Source organism: Peromyscus maniculatus, chromosome 6 (assembly GCF_049852395.1).
Source record: "Peromyscus maniculatus bairdii isolate BWxNUB_F1_BW_parent chromosome 6, HU_Pman_BW_mat_3.1, whole genome shotgun sequence".
Taxonomy (NCBI): domain Eukaryota; kingdom Metazoa; phylum Chordata; class Mammalia; order Rodentia; family Cricetidae; genus Peromyscus; species Peromyscus maniculatus.
In genome coordinates, this window is record NC_134857.1 from 25,522,444 (window position 1) to 25,540,789 (window position 18,346).

The window sequence follows — 18,346 nt, forward strand, 5'->3', positions numbered from 1 at the left end:
TTGTTTGTATAAAATAATGGGTTTCATTATGACAACTAAATGTATAAAAAGTGCTTCAATCAGATTTACCCCATATATTATAATTTTTTGTGGGAGCCCACAGAGGCTACTAGTGAGACCTTACTCAGGGTCAGAGAATCTGAACTTGCTTTACTCAGCAAGGTTGCATAATGGGATGATTTGGTCATGGGCATGTTCACCAGGTGTTTGGAAGGGTCTATAGTTGGCTGCATGGTGTTCTTTGATCTTGCAAGAGGGAGGTCTTTTGCCTCTCCCCTTGGTATATTATAAAAAGCCCTTTTGAATACAGAACTGGGCTGTTGGGTATTGACCCATGCCTTCCCGAAGCTATCCTGTGTTTCTGTCTCTCTTCCTCGATGTCTAGGTCTATCTTTCTAATATTTCCTAATTCCTCTCTCCCCCATACAAGAACCCTTTAATAGGTGGGAGCAGGTCAGAGATGGACTCCAGCAGACTCCCACAATTTCTTAGTCTTTTCTCCTTTACTCTTTTACATCTCTATAATGTCTTTAAAAATTAAAATATGACATCATTTCTTGCCTCTCTCTCCCCACCCCCCACATTCTATCCTGTATATCCCTTTCAAATTCATGGTCTCTCATTCTTTATTATTATTGTTGTTGTTGTTGTTATGTGTGTGTGTTTGTGTGTAAATGCAACCTACTGAGTTCATTTACTGTTGCTTTTATATATATATATATGTATGTATATATATACATACACATATATATATATATATTCTTTTAGAAATGGCACTTATGATTGGATAACCATTTAGGGTACTCATCCCTGGGGAAGACAAATTCTTCGCTAAGCTCCTTTCAATCACCTGTAGCTATTCATCTAGGGGATATCTGTTAAGTCTATTTGGCCCCTTGTATAATTTCACTCTGAAGTTTGTGTTAACTTTTTCATCTGGATGATCTATCTACTGATATTGAGTGGGGTACTGACATTTCCCACGATTATTACATCCCTTTATATCTAGTGATACTTGTTTATGAAACTAGGTACACCAATATTTGTTGCATACATATAAATGGCAGTTACATTTTCTTTATGGATTGTTCCCTTTGTCAATATGTAGAAATCTTCACCTTTTCCGATTAGTTTTGGCTTGAAGTCTACACTGCACATATAGGTTTTTGCTGATGTTAATCCTAGAGGGTTGCATTTTTTTTTCTGAGTTGAACATGCAGGATTTGTTCCTAATTCTTATTTGTTCATCTTTCCTTGTGAAAATTATTCTTAGGTCTCATGATTCTCTTTTCCTCATTTCTGCTTTGGGATAGTTTAAATAGATTCCTTAGTGCTGCCTTAGTTGGCATGTGTTGCTTTCAGTTGTGTTCATCTTGGAAGGTCTTTATTCTCCATTGATTTTAAATAACTATGTTGGATATGATAATCTTAGTTGGCAGTTATTTACTCTAAGAGACTGAAATAAATCATCCCATGTTTTCTTGGCTTAGAGTTTCTCCTGAGAAGAGAGGTCTGATGTAATTCTAATGAGTCTGTCTGTAGGAGCAACTTGGGATTTCACTCTTATAGCTTTCACTATTTTGTTTTTGTTCTGTACTCTTGGCATTTAACTATAATGTGACATGGAGACATTCTTTCTGGTCCGATTTGGAGTTCTTAATGGTTCCTATTCTTGGAATGCCATATCTTTTTGTAGATTTGGGAAACTTTTGGCTATAATGAACATGTTTTATACATCTCTGTTTGCTTTTTTAATCCCAGCTCCTTCTTTTTCCCTTAAAATTCTTCAATTTTGCTAGTTATTGAAAATTGTGGTAGTTATTTTTTTAAAATTATCTCTAACTGCTACCAGGAACTAGTTCTATAACTTACCTTCAATTCCTGATTCTGTATTTCTATTTGATTTATTAAGATTTTTAATTCCTCTCTTTGAATTCTCTTCTTCTTTCCTTTGATCTAAACTCCTCCAGTGCATTTGTCAGGTTAGTGTACAGTGCCCTTTAGTTTCATAATTTATATCCAGAATTTAAAAAAATGTTTTCTTTGTTCAAAGTTCATGTTTCATGAATTTTTTTCCTTGAGCTCAATGAGCATCTTAGTAAGAGTTACTTTTATATTCTCTATCTAATATATCTAGAGATATATATCTAAACCCTGTCCCCTTACTTAGGACTGATTTCTGAAGATTTATGTGGTTACTTTGAAACATCTTTGTTTTTTCACTTTTTTTTTTGTGACTGTTGTGTTTTCTAGACATGAAAGAAACTGGAATCATCCTGGGCTTCAATGACCAACACCTTCCCAGAGAGGACCTCCGCCACTCAGCTGGGGAGGTGGCCTGGACTACTTTCCATCCCCAGAGAGAATGGCAGCGATAGTATTTGCTCTGAGATGAGGAGCAAGGCACTGTGGCATGCATCAGTCTATATCATAACCCTCCATCCCCCCAGGCAGCTACACTGTGCTGCACAAGGCACCAAGACTAACACATTTCTGGGAAGCTTAAAGAAGATAAGGTGCTGGATGCAAAGATCTAGTCTTTCCTGCAGGAGGAAGTCAGAGCTGAGCTTTCATTCATTAGCTGGTAATAAGTAAGGTGATGGACAGGGCCAATGACATTTACTAGTCCCAGCAGCACCACACTGTCTAGGAATTGCAAACAAGATGGATGGAAGTCAGTCTTTTGAGACTGAGGCTCTAGGTGTACACACCAATCTCTTATTTCCTCTGGAGGAAGCTGGGAACTACAGAGTCTTATTATATCATCTTATGGTGTTACACTGGGAACGATTCCTGTAATAAAAGCCAAAACCAACCCACTAGTTTTACTGAGTCTGGTGACATCTTCTCCTGGGATGCAGGAACTTTTCAATGGGTTCTAGATTGCTGAATCAATGTGTCGAAAAGGAGTCAGTTCTTTCTACTCTGACACCTTCCTCAGGTTTCACTACAATTTAAACTTGATTTACCCTACACTTATTACTTTACTGTGCATCTAGAGGAGCCTAGTAAATGATCTTTTTAAATGGGAACTAATCATCTCTTATAGGGACTTTTGTTTTGATCTTGACTCAGATTTGCTCCTACAACTAAGCTCTGAATGCTCTTTGATTTGTACACAATTGTTTCAAGACAGTCTTCTTGCTTAGTGGTTAATTGACACTCACTATATACATTAAGAAAACCGGGGGCCGGGCGTTGGTGGCGCACGCCTTTAATCCCAGCACTCGGGAGGCAGAGCCAGGCGGATCTCTGTGAGTTCGAGGCCAGCCTGGGCTACCAAGTGAGTTCCAGGAAAGGCGCAAAGCTACACAGAGAAACCCTGTCTCGAAAAACCAAAAAAAAAAAAAAAAAAAAAAGAAAACTGGGAGCTGAACAGTAGTGGTACATGCCTTTAATCCCAGCACTCGGAAGGCAGAGGCAGGTGGATCTCTGTGAGTTCAAAGCCAGCCTGGTCTACAGAATGAGTTCAGGACAGGCTCCAAAGTTATACAGATAAACCCTGTCTTGAAAAAACAACAAAACAAAACAAAACACCAAAAACAACAACAAAAAACCCTGTATTTCTTTGTCTGACACTATGAAGTTTTTCTTTTTATAAAGACAGCGTCTCTCTCATTATGTAGACAAGCATGGTTCTAAACTGAGAGAGAGCTGCCTTTCTTTGCATCTGGATTTAAATGCTGGAATTAAAGGTACCACCATGGTTTACTATATCCAATGAATACTCAAACATCTTTTTCCTATGACTTTCCTTAAAAATATTTAGGGGTTATTGAAACAATAAGGTGTCTGTAGCAGGAATCTTCTACAGTCCTGGGAGATATAGTGAGAGAAATGATAAATAATTGTTACATTAGGTTAAAGTAATAGGTTCCATGTAGAAATAGATTATTAAAAGCCTCTCTTAATTACAGAACTCAGCAATCCTTTTGTCTGGGAACATTTAGCTTGAATTTTAAGGCTCCTCAGAAATATATTGTAATAGAACTAAAAAACAAAAACCACACAAACAACCTATGATTAGAAATTCCAAATATTAGCCAGGTGTGGTGGCTCATATCTACAATCCCAGTACTAGGTAAAGTGAGGCAAGAAGGCTGTCAGGAGATTGAAGCCAGCCTGAGTAAATGCAACCTAGCTAGTCTACAGTATGATCCAATGTCTTAAAATAATACAAACAAACAAACAAACAAAGAAGATCCTAAAAGTTAGCACAAGAGACATTTTAATAAAGGATAATAAAACAGTGCAATAAAATGGGATGACTTACTTTTGATGACATAACTCTACTCTTAAGCATAGATATTGTTTCGGTATAAGCAAGAATTAAGAGTAACCAGGGAAGAATGAAAAGCAAAGGGAGGGATCACCCAGAGTGCTATGATTCTATTACTCAACAATGAGTAAAAATAAAATTCCAAGATGGTAAGGAAAATAAGAGAATTAAAAGTGGAACTGAGAGGCTGAATTGTATTTGTTTTAGAAAAATGTAGGTGAATTTATATATATTAGGTTAATGTTGACAGTTAAATTTACAGATAGTTCTTAAATTTTTTTAAAAGAAGCAATCCATCCATTCAATAAAGAGTTATGTTATTTTTATCACATTTCTGGCTGGGGGTGATAAGAAACACTAAAAATTAGGTTATGTGCATTACATTCAAGGATTTGATGGTCTAGATCACTCTATTCTCAAGAGACTTTGTCAAATACCCTAAGAGAGTTTTCAGATTAGGATGTAGTTCAAATACATGTTGGTTATATCTTCAAAGGGTACTGTAAAGTATGCTCAGTTACTGAATATGTAAGAAAATCAGAAAAGATACTGCCTATGTTCTTGTTTTTCTTTTTTTTTTTTTTTGGATCTGAGGATAGAACCCAGGGCCTTGAGCTTGCTAGGCAAGTGCTCTACCACTGAGCTAAATCCCTAACCCTGCCTATATGTTTTAATAAATATAACATGATTATTGGCTTGTTGTGAATAAGCATAAATAAATATAGTTACAGTTTCTAATTTATAAAAATTAGGTACAGTAAATGTTTATTTCTACTTACCATTTCTATATTCTCATTAGCAACATGAAGTTTCTTGGTTAGTTGTTGAAAATTATTCAGCTGATCCTAATAGGAAAGTAAGGTGAGTCCATAGTGTATTGTTTAAATAAAACTAAAATCAGATTCAAAATCATATACTTAAATTTGTATGACATCAGCACTATATCTTCTATCGTTCATCTTATTATAACTTAGTGTGAAATAAATAAGAAAAAACTTTCAATGACTGAAAATTTAAAAGGAGGCAATGGTTATACTACTGATTTATGTTTTATGTAAAATCATTAGTACAAACTTATCCACTGGTAAATACTATTTTAAATATAAAAGACATGCACTTACAAACATTTGTTAAGTGACTAGAAATTTCAAAAGCTAGACAGTACAAGCATGACACTGGAAACCACACATTCAAACACATCCAAAATGGGTAAGATAAACTGTGCAAAGGAACCACTGTGGCTATTGTGCAACGGGTGCAAAGCTCCCACGTTCCCCAATTTAAAAGCACTTGATCAGGTCATAGGGTCCTTTCATTCATTCATTCATTTAGTTGGTTAGTTTTTTTGAGACAGGGTTTCTCTGTGTAGCTTTGTGCCTTTCCTGGATCTCGCTCTGTAGACCAGGCTGGCCTCAAACTCACAAAGATCTGCCTGCCTCTGCCTCCCGAGTGCTGGGATTGGCACCACCCGGCTATATGGTCCTTTTAAATATTACCTATATAAATAACAAAGTTGGAACAGGTTGTTACCATGTTAGGTAACATGATTAATAGGCAACCAGAGAAATAGAGATGAAGTATTATTTGTAAAGTTATTTACAAAAAAAAAAAGGATATAACTACAGTAGAAGAATGATTTTATGTGGAAATAACACAATAATTTAAGAGCTTAGTTGTTGCCTTGAAGAATTTTATTAAAAGTGGTTTATATTGGATCTCAGAAGTATAAGTTCTATAGATCAGAACTTACTTCAAACCAGAACATGAATAAAAACTAAAAAGACACCTTGTAAATTACAGTATCATATAAATATCATTAGGATTATTCAGGCAGAAATTCACTATGATAAGAGTATTCACAAACTTGAACTTGGGGAATTCACAAGTAAGAGTTAAGAGAACCCACTTATTTAAACTGATACTTCTCAAGATCTACAGAAAATGCTCAGAACTGAAATCTGTCCACAGTACTCAAAAGTACTTAGCAGTAAAAGAACTGACAGAAAAACAATGAAGGTAGATTTCCCAATGGGATAGGAGGTCTTTATGAAATAGTTTTGTTAACAGAGGAATAAAGCAAAAACTAGATGCTCAATATAAAAACACTCTTGCTTTATACAGAAACACGTCCTCAATATCTAATAAAACTTCTTCCTATAATGAAACTATATTATAATTAATTTATAGTCACCATACTGGACATCTATTTTAGTAATAGGTCACATTTAATAGTGTGAAACTGTTATTTGACAGTGTTGTCACTGTATCTGAGCAAGTTGCTTCATTCACCCTAATTCAATGAACAATTTTTGTTTTGTTTCAAAAAAGGTAGGAAATTAAGCAATTACAACTCAAGATCAATTTATAAAAAAATCTTTTATTTCTTCCCCAAACTAATACATCTTTTACTTCTAATCACATTAAAATGACAACATGCACAGAGGCAGTTCTTTGATTACTCATCTGTTAAAAAGATTCTGAGATATATTTATTGTTAAGTAAATTTCTTTCCAAACCAGTTTTATTTTTCATGATTTTTATGATTTCTGACTGATATTTAAGAAAATCAGGAAACCTAGGTTTACCTTTTGCTTTCGATTTTCAAATACATGAATCTGGGCTTCAGTCATATGTTCCTGGTAGAGTTTCTGTACACTTTCCAACTCCTGAGAAGCAGTCTGCCAGAGTTCGAGAGCCCAAGTTTTCTCCTATCAAACAAACAAATATTGATAGTTTATATTAAAGTATCAGCAGGCTATTTAGTGATAGTATAAATGGATCACATTTCTTTTACAAATGGGTGTTTATAAAGTTACAAAGTAAAACTAGAATGTATATAAACTTGGTAGTCATGCATTTTTTAATGATGGGAACACTTTCAGAGAAATGTACTATTAGGGAGTTTAACCATTCTGTGACCATAACAAATATGCTTAGCACAAACTACAGTGACTAGTCATCACTAGGTGATGTACTCAAAGGGAGTAACATTATATACGTAGTGCACCATTGACAGAAAGGGTGTTATGTGGCATGTGACTGTACTATAATAATAAAATGATTTAAAAATGTTAATAATAATTTAAAGAACAAATTTCAAAACTATAATTTTCTTATTTTGAAATTTTATTTAGAGGTTTAATAGCTAAAATTGTTATCAGTAATACATATTAAAAATTACTCTATTTGTTCTAAAAAAAAAGTGCAAATTAAGCCTTGACATTACTAAAAGAGAAAGTTTAGTATGATTTTCTGATTGTAAAGAGTGCTAATTGTATAAAATTAGGAAAATATGAAAAACAGAAGCAATAAAGAACTACTTGGAACTTTAGGTATTAGTCCTGGTAATAAATACTACTAATGTTTAGATATAATAATCTTTATAAATGTTGACTCTGTTCATGTCTATACATTTTTTATAAGTGTGTTTCTGGGATACAATTTTTTAAGTTTTTCTTTTGGCAAAATTATAATCACATAATGTATTATGTGTTACACGTGATGTAACACTATTTCACTTGGCATTTTATAGTGAGTTTTTTTTTTAATTCACCAATTAACTTTTTAATACAGTCTCACCAAAGTATGGTAAGAGGGCTCAAGGTTTAAGACTTTCAGAAGATCTTGAGGTCAAAATTAGGCTCACAACAATAGGAAGACATCTGCTATGTCACAGTGGAATTTTCTAAAATATATAATATGTCATTCCTGTGCTGAGGTCTGGTAGAAAGGCTATTCCTGTGCTTATATCACTATTCAAAAAATAAAACCTGTTAATTTACAGTAGACTAAATATTGATAGATATAACTCACAAAAAGTACATTAGGATACTATAGTAGGTAAGCGGTCTGGGTAGAGTATTAAAACCACAAGGCTAAGAAATGCTAATTTAATCCACTGAGACCATAAAACAGCAAACAGCCTAGGGTTCTTGCCATGTTTTGACTAAGAATGGAAAACAAAACACAACATTTTCTCTTTGTTGTTAATGGAATGATAAATGTCCCCATGGGCACCTGTCTTTGGGCTCTGGGTCCTCAGTTGGTGGTGCAGTTTAGGGAGGTTATAGAAACTTTAGGAGATGGGCCTTGTTAGAGGAAGTCATCACTGGGGGTGGGTTTTCAAAGTTTATATCTTTGTCCACTTTCAGCTTGCTGTCTGATTCTGGTGTGTAGTTGAGATGAGATCTCTCAGCTTCCTGTTCCTGCTGCTGGCCTCCATGGCTTCCCTGCCATTATGGAGTCTAATTCTCTAGAACCATAAGCCAAATAATCCTTTCTTCTTTAAGTTGTTTTTGGTCATTACACTTGATTACAACAAGAGAAAAGTAACTCATACATTCTTTGTCTCTAAAGTCTAAGCTCTGGAATTCCAGGTGACGGCTAGGGAATTACTTTTCATATTCCTGAGTAGGTAGGGCTAAAAGATAGGCATTTTTGGTCCATACTGAGTATACTTTCAGAATACAGGATTTTAAGTTTCTATAAAATGATTACTAAAGTATAACATGCACTCAAAAAGTATACAAATGATCCACCACAATCCCTTGATAGTGTCATAAACAGTTTCAAAGTTTTTTCTTAACCTACAGAGCTACAAAGTAGAACAGAGATTCAAACTCATACAAGGCCTGAGATACAGGGATGTAAAATTATAAAGTGAAATAAAGTTCCCTTATGCACAAATTCACAAAAAAAATAAAACACTGAAAAATAAAACACACAGGACACACAATATCAGAAATTTCAAAAACTATGAAGGAAGAAAAAAAGCCAGAGGAAGTATAATTTTAGAAGGATAATTATGTTATAATCTTTGAAAATTGAAAATGGTATCAGAAGAAAACACACAAAACATGTAAATTTAAGGAAATTAAATCATTGATTACTCTTTTCTTTAGAATTTTCTTTTAACATTAATTGTTCTTAAAAGACAAAAATATACAAATGGATTAAATTAAAATATATTTGAAGCTATATTTATAACAGTGAGGGTATTTATTACAAGTTTCAAGTCACAGAAAAATCAAGTGCTATAAATTTTGTTAGTCTGTTCAATACCAAATTGTCAGCCCAGAAATAATATATACAAGTGACATTATACAGACTGAACAGGTTATAGTTAGAGTGTATATGTATGTACATGTATGCATGTAACAACAATGAATGAAAACAGGTCAATTTCAAAGAGAGCAAGGAAGAGTATATTGGAGGGTTTGGAGTAGGAAAGGGAAGAAGGGAGAAATGATGTAATTATAATATCAAAAATAAAAAAGTCAAAGATTTATACATATTTCTGAAGACTTTAAACTTAGTAATTACAAATAATATGTCACTTACTTGGTTGGCTAGTTGCAATTGTTCCTGAAGGTTCCTCACAGTCTCATCATCTGCACAGATGTCATTTCCTATCCCTGTGCCAAAGGGAAGGGCTTCCAATTGCTTTTCAACAGCATCTTTTAATTTATTGTGCAACCTTTGTGACAAGCAGTTAACATTATACTCATCTTAGTAACAGTATAATTACCACTAGGGGGTGGTCATTAAATCAACATGGGTCACACATAATTCTGTGTACAAAATCATTTAAGTAGACTTCAAATGGAAATAGAAGGGCTAACCATTAAATATTATGTGAATAAAAATATGAATATTTTCTTTCTCTTTTTTATTTTTATTATTTTCAAGACAGGGTTCCTTTTGTAAGTTTTGGCAGGGATGGTAAGAATGCAACTTAGTGTGGCCACTACTGAAGCTGAAAACAGAACTACTGTACGATCCATCTATTCCACTCCTGGAGTATATACTTTGTTGGGATATAAGTCAGCATATAGCAGATACACTTTCATACCATTTATACTGTGGCAATATTTACAACATCGAAGTTGTGGAACCAACCCATACATGTATCAGCAGATGACACAAAAACTGAATTTTACTCGGCTTCAAGAAACAAAATGTATGGACTATGACCCACAATAATATTTCAAGTTAAATTTAGATTTTAAAGAAATACGTAAGGCATAAAAATAGGAGAGACTATTTGGGAAGAGGAAGGAATTGTGCACTCCAATATTTGTGAATATTTGCTTTTACTGTTATTGTGAGCAAATACCTGACGAGAAGCAGTTAAAGGAGGAATGGTTTATTTCTGGTTCATGACATACAGACCATATAACAGTGGGGAAGGCATGGAGCAGGTGGGTCCATGGTAGTATAAGTATAAAGCTATGTACTCAACTCTAAGTAGATCAGAGAAAGCACAGAAATGGGAATGCCAACACTCATCTGGCTTTCTATCTTTCCCTCTTTATTCAGTCCAGAACTCATGAGGTGTTGCTGTGCACATTCAGTGTGTCCCTCTCTGGAGAAGCCTTCATATAAAATGATTGTAAATCCAATCAATTTGGGAAAGATTAACTATGTATGACTATTTTACTGCTTCACTTAACATTAACTCAAAAGATACACTGCTCTAGATTTCTGTTGCAGCTTAACAACCTTTCCTCAGGGAAGCAAAGGTCTTATCACCTTTTCTTTCTTAGTCTTGCTGAGTCTCTGAAATCTGAGCTCATGGTTAAACAGTTGTCTTTAAGTGTGTGTTCCCTGGTAAGTTAACCAAGCTCCATTGCACACACTCAAGAATCTTTGGGCAGCACAAAGAGATCTTGATTAGAGGCAGGAGTGTAAAGCTGGGTAAGTAGAGAAAGGGAGTTGGATCTTAGGAGAGCTGGAGGAGGAGATGAATATGATAAATATGATAAAGTACAATGCATAAAGTTCTCAAGGAATCCATTTTTAAAATTTTATTTCTTAAAAGCACAAATAAGAAATCAAAAAAATTTGCAAAGCACAATGCACTTTGCTTATATTTTCATTTTACTAAGGGTTATATGACTATCAAAGAAAAAAAGGCACTTGTATAGGTAACAAATGATGCCTTTTGTATCCTTAATATGTAAACATAAAAAATGAAAACTATTTTCAACATGATCTAAGCTTTAAAGAAAAGACATGAAAACAGGACAAAAGAAAGGTATTTTCACTTTTTGTTTAGTATCTTTCTAATAAAAATGATTTCATTATTTATAGTCAGTTCCTATATACTATATATCCTCATACAAACATAAAAATGTTTCCAAAATCCAATACTGTGGCATTGTACACAACTGCATAACCCAAGCCACTGCTAATTTCCAGTACTTAGACCCAAACATGTATCATGTATACTTTTCTTAAAATATTTTCCTTGCCGGGAGGTGGTGGCCTATGCCTTTAATCCCAGCACTCGGGAGACAGAGCCAGGCGGATCTCTGTGAGTTCGAGGCCAGCCTCGGCTACAGAGTGAAATCCAGGACAGCCACCAAAACTACACAGAGAAACCCTGTCTCGAAAAACCAAAAAAAAAAAAAAAACAAAACATTTTTTTTCCTCATAATTTATAAGTTATTTTTATTTGGAAACCACTAGCTATGATATGTAACAAAAGTTCATTTTTTTCTCTACAGATATAATTAGCAGAGTTCACTTTCAAACCTGGTAGCATTTTCAAAAGTGCCTTTAATAAACAGAGTCCATTTTTCCCATTTTCCAATCATAAAAACCAACTGCTGCTATGGTTTGGATATAGCTTCTGTCAACTCTTATGCTGAATGTGATGCTTTTTGTAACATTATTTCAAGATGGTAGAATCTACAGGGAGTGATTATATTTAAGGGAACTAGATATCTTGAGAATGAACTAGATCTTGTGATTAGACCAATAGCCATGAAAGTGACTGTTAGGAAGTATGCTGACCAACAACAAGTCCCTTCTAGTTTGCATTTCTCCACTATGATATGGTAGCATGAGGCCCCGACCAGAAGCTGAATGATGTTAGTGCCATGTTCCTGGAACTCCAGAACTCTGACAGTTAAATAAACATCTTCTCTTTATGAGTTACTCAGCATAAGACATTTTTTATAACAAAAAACTCACATTTATATCATTACATTACTTTGAACTAAGTAGAAATTTTAAAAACAAGCTTCAAGATATCTTCATGTGAAAGGAAGAATGTTCTAAACAAATATACAAAACAACAAATGGTTATGATCTTTACACCATAAAATGTCTTGTCTTCTCAATACATTAAAAATCAAGCTCAACCTAAGTATATTGGTGATTGAAAAATCATTGTAATATTCTTTACTAGGATATTAAAAGTCTGTTTAACAATAACTATTTTGAGAAAGAACATTAAAGCAAAAAATAGATTTTAAAAAACATAATGAATGAAAACTTTAAACCTAATTTAAAAATGTACTCAATTGTAAAATTTAATAAAAATCCATAATATAAATATAAGAGGGTTCCAAAATTAGAAAGGAGAATTAATAAAAACATTTTTTAAAGAGAGAAAATGATAACAAAAAGTTAAGATATAATTCCATAGGAACTTTATATAATTTTAAAGAACATGTGCTGGTTAGTTTTTTGTCAACTTGACAGAAGCTGAGGTCACCTGGGAAGAGGGAACCTCTATTGAGAAAGCCTCCCTCAGACTTGCCTGTAAGCAAGCCTATGGGCAGCCCACTGTACACAGTGCCACCCTGGCAGGTGATCCTGGTTGATTAAGATGGCAGACTGAACACATCCTGGGAGCATTCCTCCAGGGTCTCTGCTTCAGTCCCTACTCTAGGTTCCTGAACTACCTGATGCCTATCCTGTGTCCTCTAATGATGGGCTATGAGCTAAGTCAATTAACCCTTTCCTCCCCAAGTTGTTTTAGGTTACAGTGTTTATTACAGAAATAGAAAACAAACCAGAACAACATGAATTCATTTAAATACAAGTACATTAAAATGAATATAACAATAAAACATAAACTACTATACACTATGGAAGAATACAAACAGAAGAAAGTCAAACTTTAAGAGTCCATGCACTGAATGAATTTAGGACTTAAACATGCCTGCTGCCCCCAAAACACGGCCATGATATTTTTGGTTTAGTTATAAGTCAACAACAAAAGATATATCAAATTTCTACAGTTTCACATTTCTTAATGTTAAATTTTGGAAACTCATATATAAAATTTAAATATTCTTGATGATCATGTTTTAAAATTCTCTTTAAATGCTCAGAAAGGACTAACTAGTGGAGAGACAAAATAAAGTAATCATAGTGAGGGACTTTACTACCTTAAAATTTAAAGAAAAAAATACAAGATTATTTCATTAAATACATCACAATCTGGGAATGGATATTTGAAATACCTATTATCTAGCATTTGCAATGGACAACCAGCACTCTTATTTATATTGCACATATCTGTATCTATATAGTACCCGAGAGTCTAAAACTATATATCCAAGATATCCTCAAAGATGGTGCAGAAAAGATTAAAATTTTACCAAATGAGGCAATTAAAAGAGGTGGATATATCTTATTAAGAAAAATAAATAAATAAAAAATTGAGAAATGAGACGAATAAACATTTCATGAGAAAAGTATATGAAAAATGGCCAAATATATTAGTATTTAGAAAATGTAAATTAAGATCACCAGGAGAAATTACTTAACAGTAAAAATAATAGTATTTAAGAAGTTTAATTAGAGCTATTGCTGGAAAATATAGATCAATATTAATTAAAAAATACCACTGGTGAGAATGTAAACCAGCTGATACAGACAAGTTATGAATTGACATTAAATTACAAACCTATAACCTAGCAATTTCAACTCTTGAAATTTTCATACCTGTGCATGATAGTGAAGAGAGTTAAGTCTCAAAATAACAGAAATGATTTTTATAATTTAAAAATGCAAACCTAAACAATATATTACTAAGCAGAATTCAAGATGGTGTCAACTTTTAGTAGAGGAAATGAGGATAGTAATTAGAAGGAAACTATGGGTAGAGGCATCAAAGTCGGCAATATTTTTAGCTTTTAAGCTTGTTGTTTGTTTATATTTAATCAGTATGTTTCTTGCTACACATATTTTTATACTACCTTATTGTGTTATAATAGTTATAAAGTATATATGTGCCCTATTTCAAGCTATTATTTTCTTTCTTTTTTTTTTTCTTTTTTGGTTTTCGAGACAGGGTTTCTCCGTGTAGTTTTGGTGCCTGTCCTGGATCTTGCTCTGTAGACCAGGCTGGCCTCAAACCCACCGAGATCCACCTGGCTCTGCCTCCTGAGTGCTGGGATTAAAGGCATGTGCCACCATTGCCCAGCTTATTACTTTATTTCTTACAGTCAGCCCATGAAAAAATGTTCTTCTGTCATAGTCTATTCAACAAAAACCTCAGTATCAAGCATGAGAATCTTCCTTTTGAGACCTTGGTCAGGGAGTTCAAAGGACACCCCATCCCAAAAACATAGGCTATTGGTGTTGTCCTTTCATTGTTTCCCAGAATTTGGAGTTAAGTATCTATTGCTGAAAACAATAAACAGTTTAGACACATGACATGAAGGAATTGAGCTAGAACTGAACTAGATATACTAGGAGGTGCTATGTAAGCTCCCAAGGGGAGGGGGAATCAAGAATCAATAGTCCTATCCAGCTGCAGTATCTATAAAACACAACAATGACCAGTATAACATAGCTCTTAGGGTAAAATAGTAGCACTTCTATCTTGTGAGTAACCAAAAGATACCTATTTGGACATAGGACCTGCTCTATAGGAGGAAAGATTCAGACATAGTACTATAAACCTAGACAACTATCTGAGACTGGTGAGGCCAGGAAACCTAGAGAATCCATTACTGCCACTTTCCTAAAGCAGTCTAATCTCTAACTACATTCTAAATAATCATCCTTTCAACCACAGATAAATGTAGATCTCAGCTCTCATCAAAGTTTCTCTTTGCAGCAGATAGAGATTACTATAGAAAGCTACAACAGGTCAAAATGCAGAAAATTGACTGTGAGGTGCCCAGCCATGTTCTACAACACTACCCCTATATCTGAGACAAAGGAAGAGGAAGCAGAAAGATTTAAGAGCCAAAGGATCAGGATACCTGCTAAGAGACTATGTCTTCTATATAGGTCAGGGAAGCTACACTCATGAAGTGTCAACAATATGGTATCCTAAACAAAGACCTGAACAATGACACCAGTTGACATGATGATATGAATAGGGAAAAATCTTACAAGGCTTCACCCTTAGAGGAAGAACTATAGGCTAATAATTAAGGACTACTGAGAGAGGCAAAATTAGTAGTTATCCAATGCCATGTGGTCAACCCTAAAAATACACATGAGAGCAACTCTAAATGGACTCAGTAGGTGTGTGTGTGTGTGTGTGTGTGTGTGTGTGTATTAAAAAACATATGAACCTTTTGCAATTTCTTGGCGAGAAAGTTACAAGAGAAAGAAGTCAAATAACTTGTTTAAAGTCACAGTTAATGAAGCCAGTAGTCAACAGAACTTCAAGCCCATGAGTCTGCACTCTAAACCACTGTACTCTATTGTAGCTGGAGTTTTCTCCAGTCCTGCCTGGCTCACAGTCAGGACAAATCTCTCTCACCCGCCAGTCCTGCAGCAGCTCAGACCCAGTCGAGTAAACATACAGAGACTTATATTGCTTACAAACTATATGGCCGCAGAAGGCTTCTTGTTATCTAGTTCTTAGATCTTAAATTAACCCATTTCTATTAATCTATAAGTTGCCACGAGGTTCGTGGCTTTCCGGTACCTTACATCTCGCTTTTCATGGCAGCAGCTACCAGCGTCTCTCTGCCTCAGCCTTCCACTTCCCAGAATTCTCTTCTCTCCTTGTCCCGCCCTATACTTCCTGCCCTATACTTCCTTCAGCATTTTATTTATACAGAGCGATAGCCACAGCACTTCCCCTTTTCTTTTTTTTTAAAAGGAAGGTTTTAACTTTCACATAGTAAAATTACATATAACAAAACAGTTATCAAGCAAGAATTACAGTTATCATATCTAGTCTATTTGTATTTGGCAAAATTAAAGAAAATATTGTATCTATCCTACATTTGTGCATCTAAGTTTTCATATCTAACTTATCTTTTATCATAACTAAGGAAATTATAACTATCTAGTCTTCAACAACATCAAAGACCCCAGAAGGATATACCTGAGTAACAGGAAAAGGATGCAAGCAACTTTTGGGAGTCTTGAATGGTAGACAGAGACAGCTGGCAGCCTGGACAGTCACCTAATGTTCCTTTCTCACTAGCGTTGAAAAAATTCAAAGCTTTTATTAGTTTTTTTTTATTAGCAATTAATACGGCATTATGCAGTCTATTTCTGGGTTTTTTTTGTTACCTCTTTCTGTTTATTTAGCATATCCTTTAGAGTTCTGTTTAATCTTTCAATAACTGCTTGGCCTGTAGGATTATGTGGTATACCTGTAATATGCTTTATATTGTAATAAGCAACAAACTGTTTCATTTTAATAGGCATATGCTGGAGCATTGTCAGTTTTAATTTGCGCAGGTATACCCATGATGGCCATAACTTCTAGCAAATGAGTGATTACAGAATCAGCTTTTTCAGAACTCAAAGCAGTTGCCCATTGAAATCCTGAGTAAGTATCAATGGTACAGTGTACATATTTCAATTTTCCAAATTCTGCAAAGCGAAACACATTCATCTGCCAGATTTCATTCCTCTGAGTACTCTTTGGGTTACATACTTTGCTTGGAGAAATGGTCCTTCAGGTTCCTGCTTCGCAGAAGAAACTGCCAGACATTCTACAGGACACAGAGAGAAATGACTAAGAGACTCTGGGCCTGTGGGCTGAAGACAGATGCCCCAACTTTACAGAAGAACTTTGGATGACTATCCAGGCTGCCAGTTGTCTCTGTCTACTCTTGCAAGACTCCCAAAAATTGCTTGCATCCTTCTCCTGTTACTCAGGTAATATTATATCCTTCTGGAGTCTTTGATATAGCTGAAGACTAGATAGTTATAATTTTCTTTAGTTATGATAAAAGTTAGAAGAAAAAAAAAGATAAGTTAGATATGAAACCTTAGACTCACAAATACAAGATAGATAGGATACCTTCTTTAATTTTGCCAAATACAAAGACTAGATATTATAAATAGACTAGATATTGTAACTGTAATTCTTGCTTGATAACTGTTTTGCTATATGTAATTTTACTATGTGAAAGTTAAAACCTTCCTTTTTGAAAAAAAAGAAAAGGGGAAATGCTGTGGATATCACTCTGTATAAATAAAATGCTGATTGGCCAGTAGCCCAGCAGGAAGTATAGGTGGGACAAGCAGAGAGGAGAATTCTGGGAACAGGAAGGCTGAGTCAGAGAGACAGCTGCCAGCCACTGCCAAGAAAAGCAAGATGTAAGGTACCAGTAAGCCATGAGCCATGTGGCAACTTATAGACTAATAGATATGGGTTAATTTAAGATATAAGAGCAGCTAGCAAGAAGCCTGAGCCATTAGGTCAAACAGTTTAAATAATATAAGCATCTGTGTGTTTATGTTATAAGTGGGCTGTTGGACTGCCGGGGCTTGGCAGGACCCAGAAAAAAAAAAACCTCTAGCTACACTCTATGTATCAAAAAAATAAATAAATAAATAAAAGTTATCTAAAGCAACAAAAGACCAACTGGCTGAGTTACCTTTCATTTTCAGTGATGACAGTTTCAAGTTGTAGTTTCATCTCACCCATGTGTTTCTACAAGAATAAAACACAGTGTAGTAATACATTCTCCAGACAATTAGATCTCCATTTAGTACTCAATTCACATGCGAGCCAGACAGACTTTTTGATATTTACAGATAAAATTTATTCATGACATTTAACAAGTATTATCACAGGTACATAGTTTAACAATGTACCAAACATAATAAGACATTCAATTTGAATAGATTATAAATAAATAAAAACATTTTATGAAATAATTGAGAAATATTTAAAAATATACATCCAGGGAAACAAAGGAAGATACACTTCAGTATAATAAAAATACCAGTTGAGTTGCACATGGTGGCATATGCCTTTAATACCAGCACTCGGGAGACAGAGGCAGGTAAATATCTGTGAGTTGGAGGCAAGCCTGGTCTACAAAGTGAGTTCCAAGACAG

At 34.6% G+C, this 18,346-nt stretch overlaps 1 protein-coding gene across 3 annotated transcripts in view; it reads right to left on the reverse strand.

Moving 5' to 3' along the window:
- Sclt1 (sodium channel and clathrin linker 1) overlaps positions 1-18,346 on the reverse strand; it is a 108,349-nt gene that overhangs the window by 74,309 nt on the left and 15,694 nt on the right. The window contains exons 5-8 of one of the 3 annotated variants that reach the window (XM_006987463.4): positions 17,881-17,936; positions 9,620-9,755; positions 6,865-6,987; positions 5,059-5,124 (exon numbers count right to left, since the gene is read on the reverse strand). In XM_006987463.4, the coding sequence (XP_006987525.1) occupies positions 5,059-5,124; positions 6,865-6,987; positions 9,620-9,755; positions 17,881-17,936 (381 nt within the window). The remainder of the gene's footprint in view (positions 1-5,058; positions 5,125-6,864; positions 6,988-9,619; positions 9,756-17,880; positions 17,937-18,346) is intronic. The other 2 variants (XM_076574039.1, XM_016005996.3) reach the window with 2 other exon arrangements.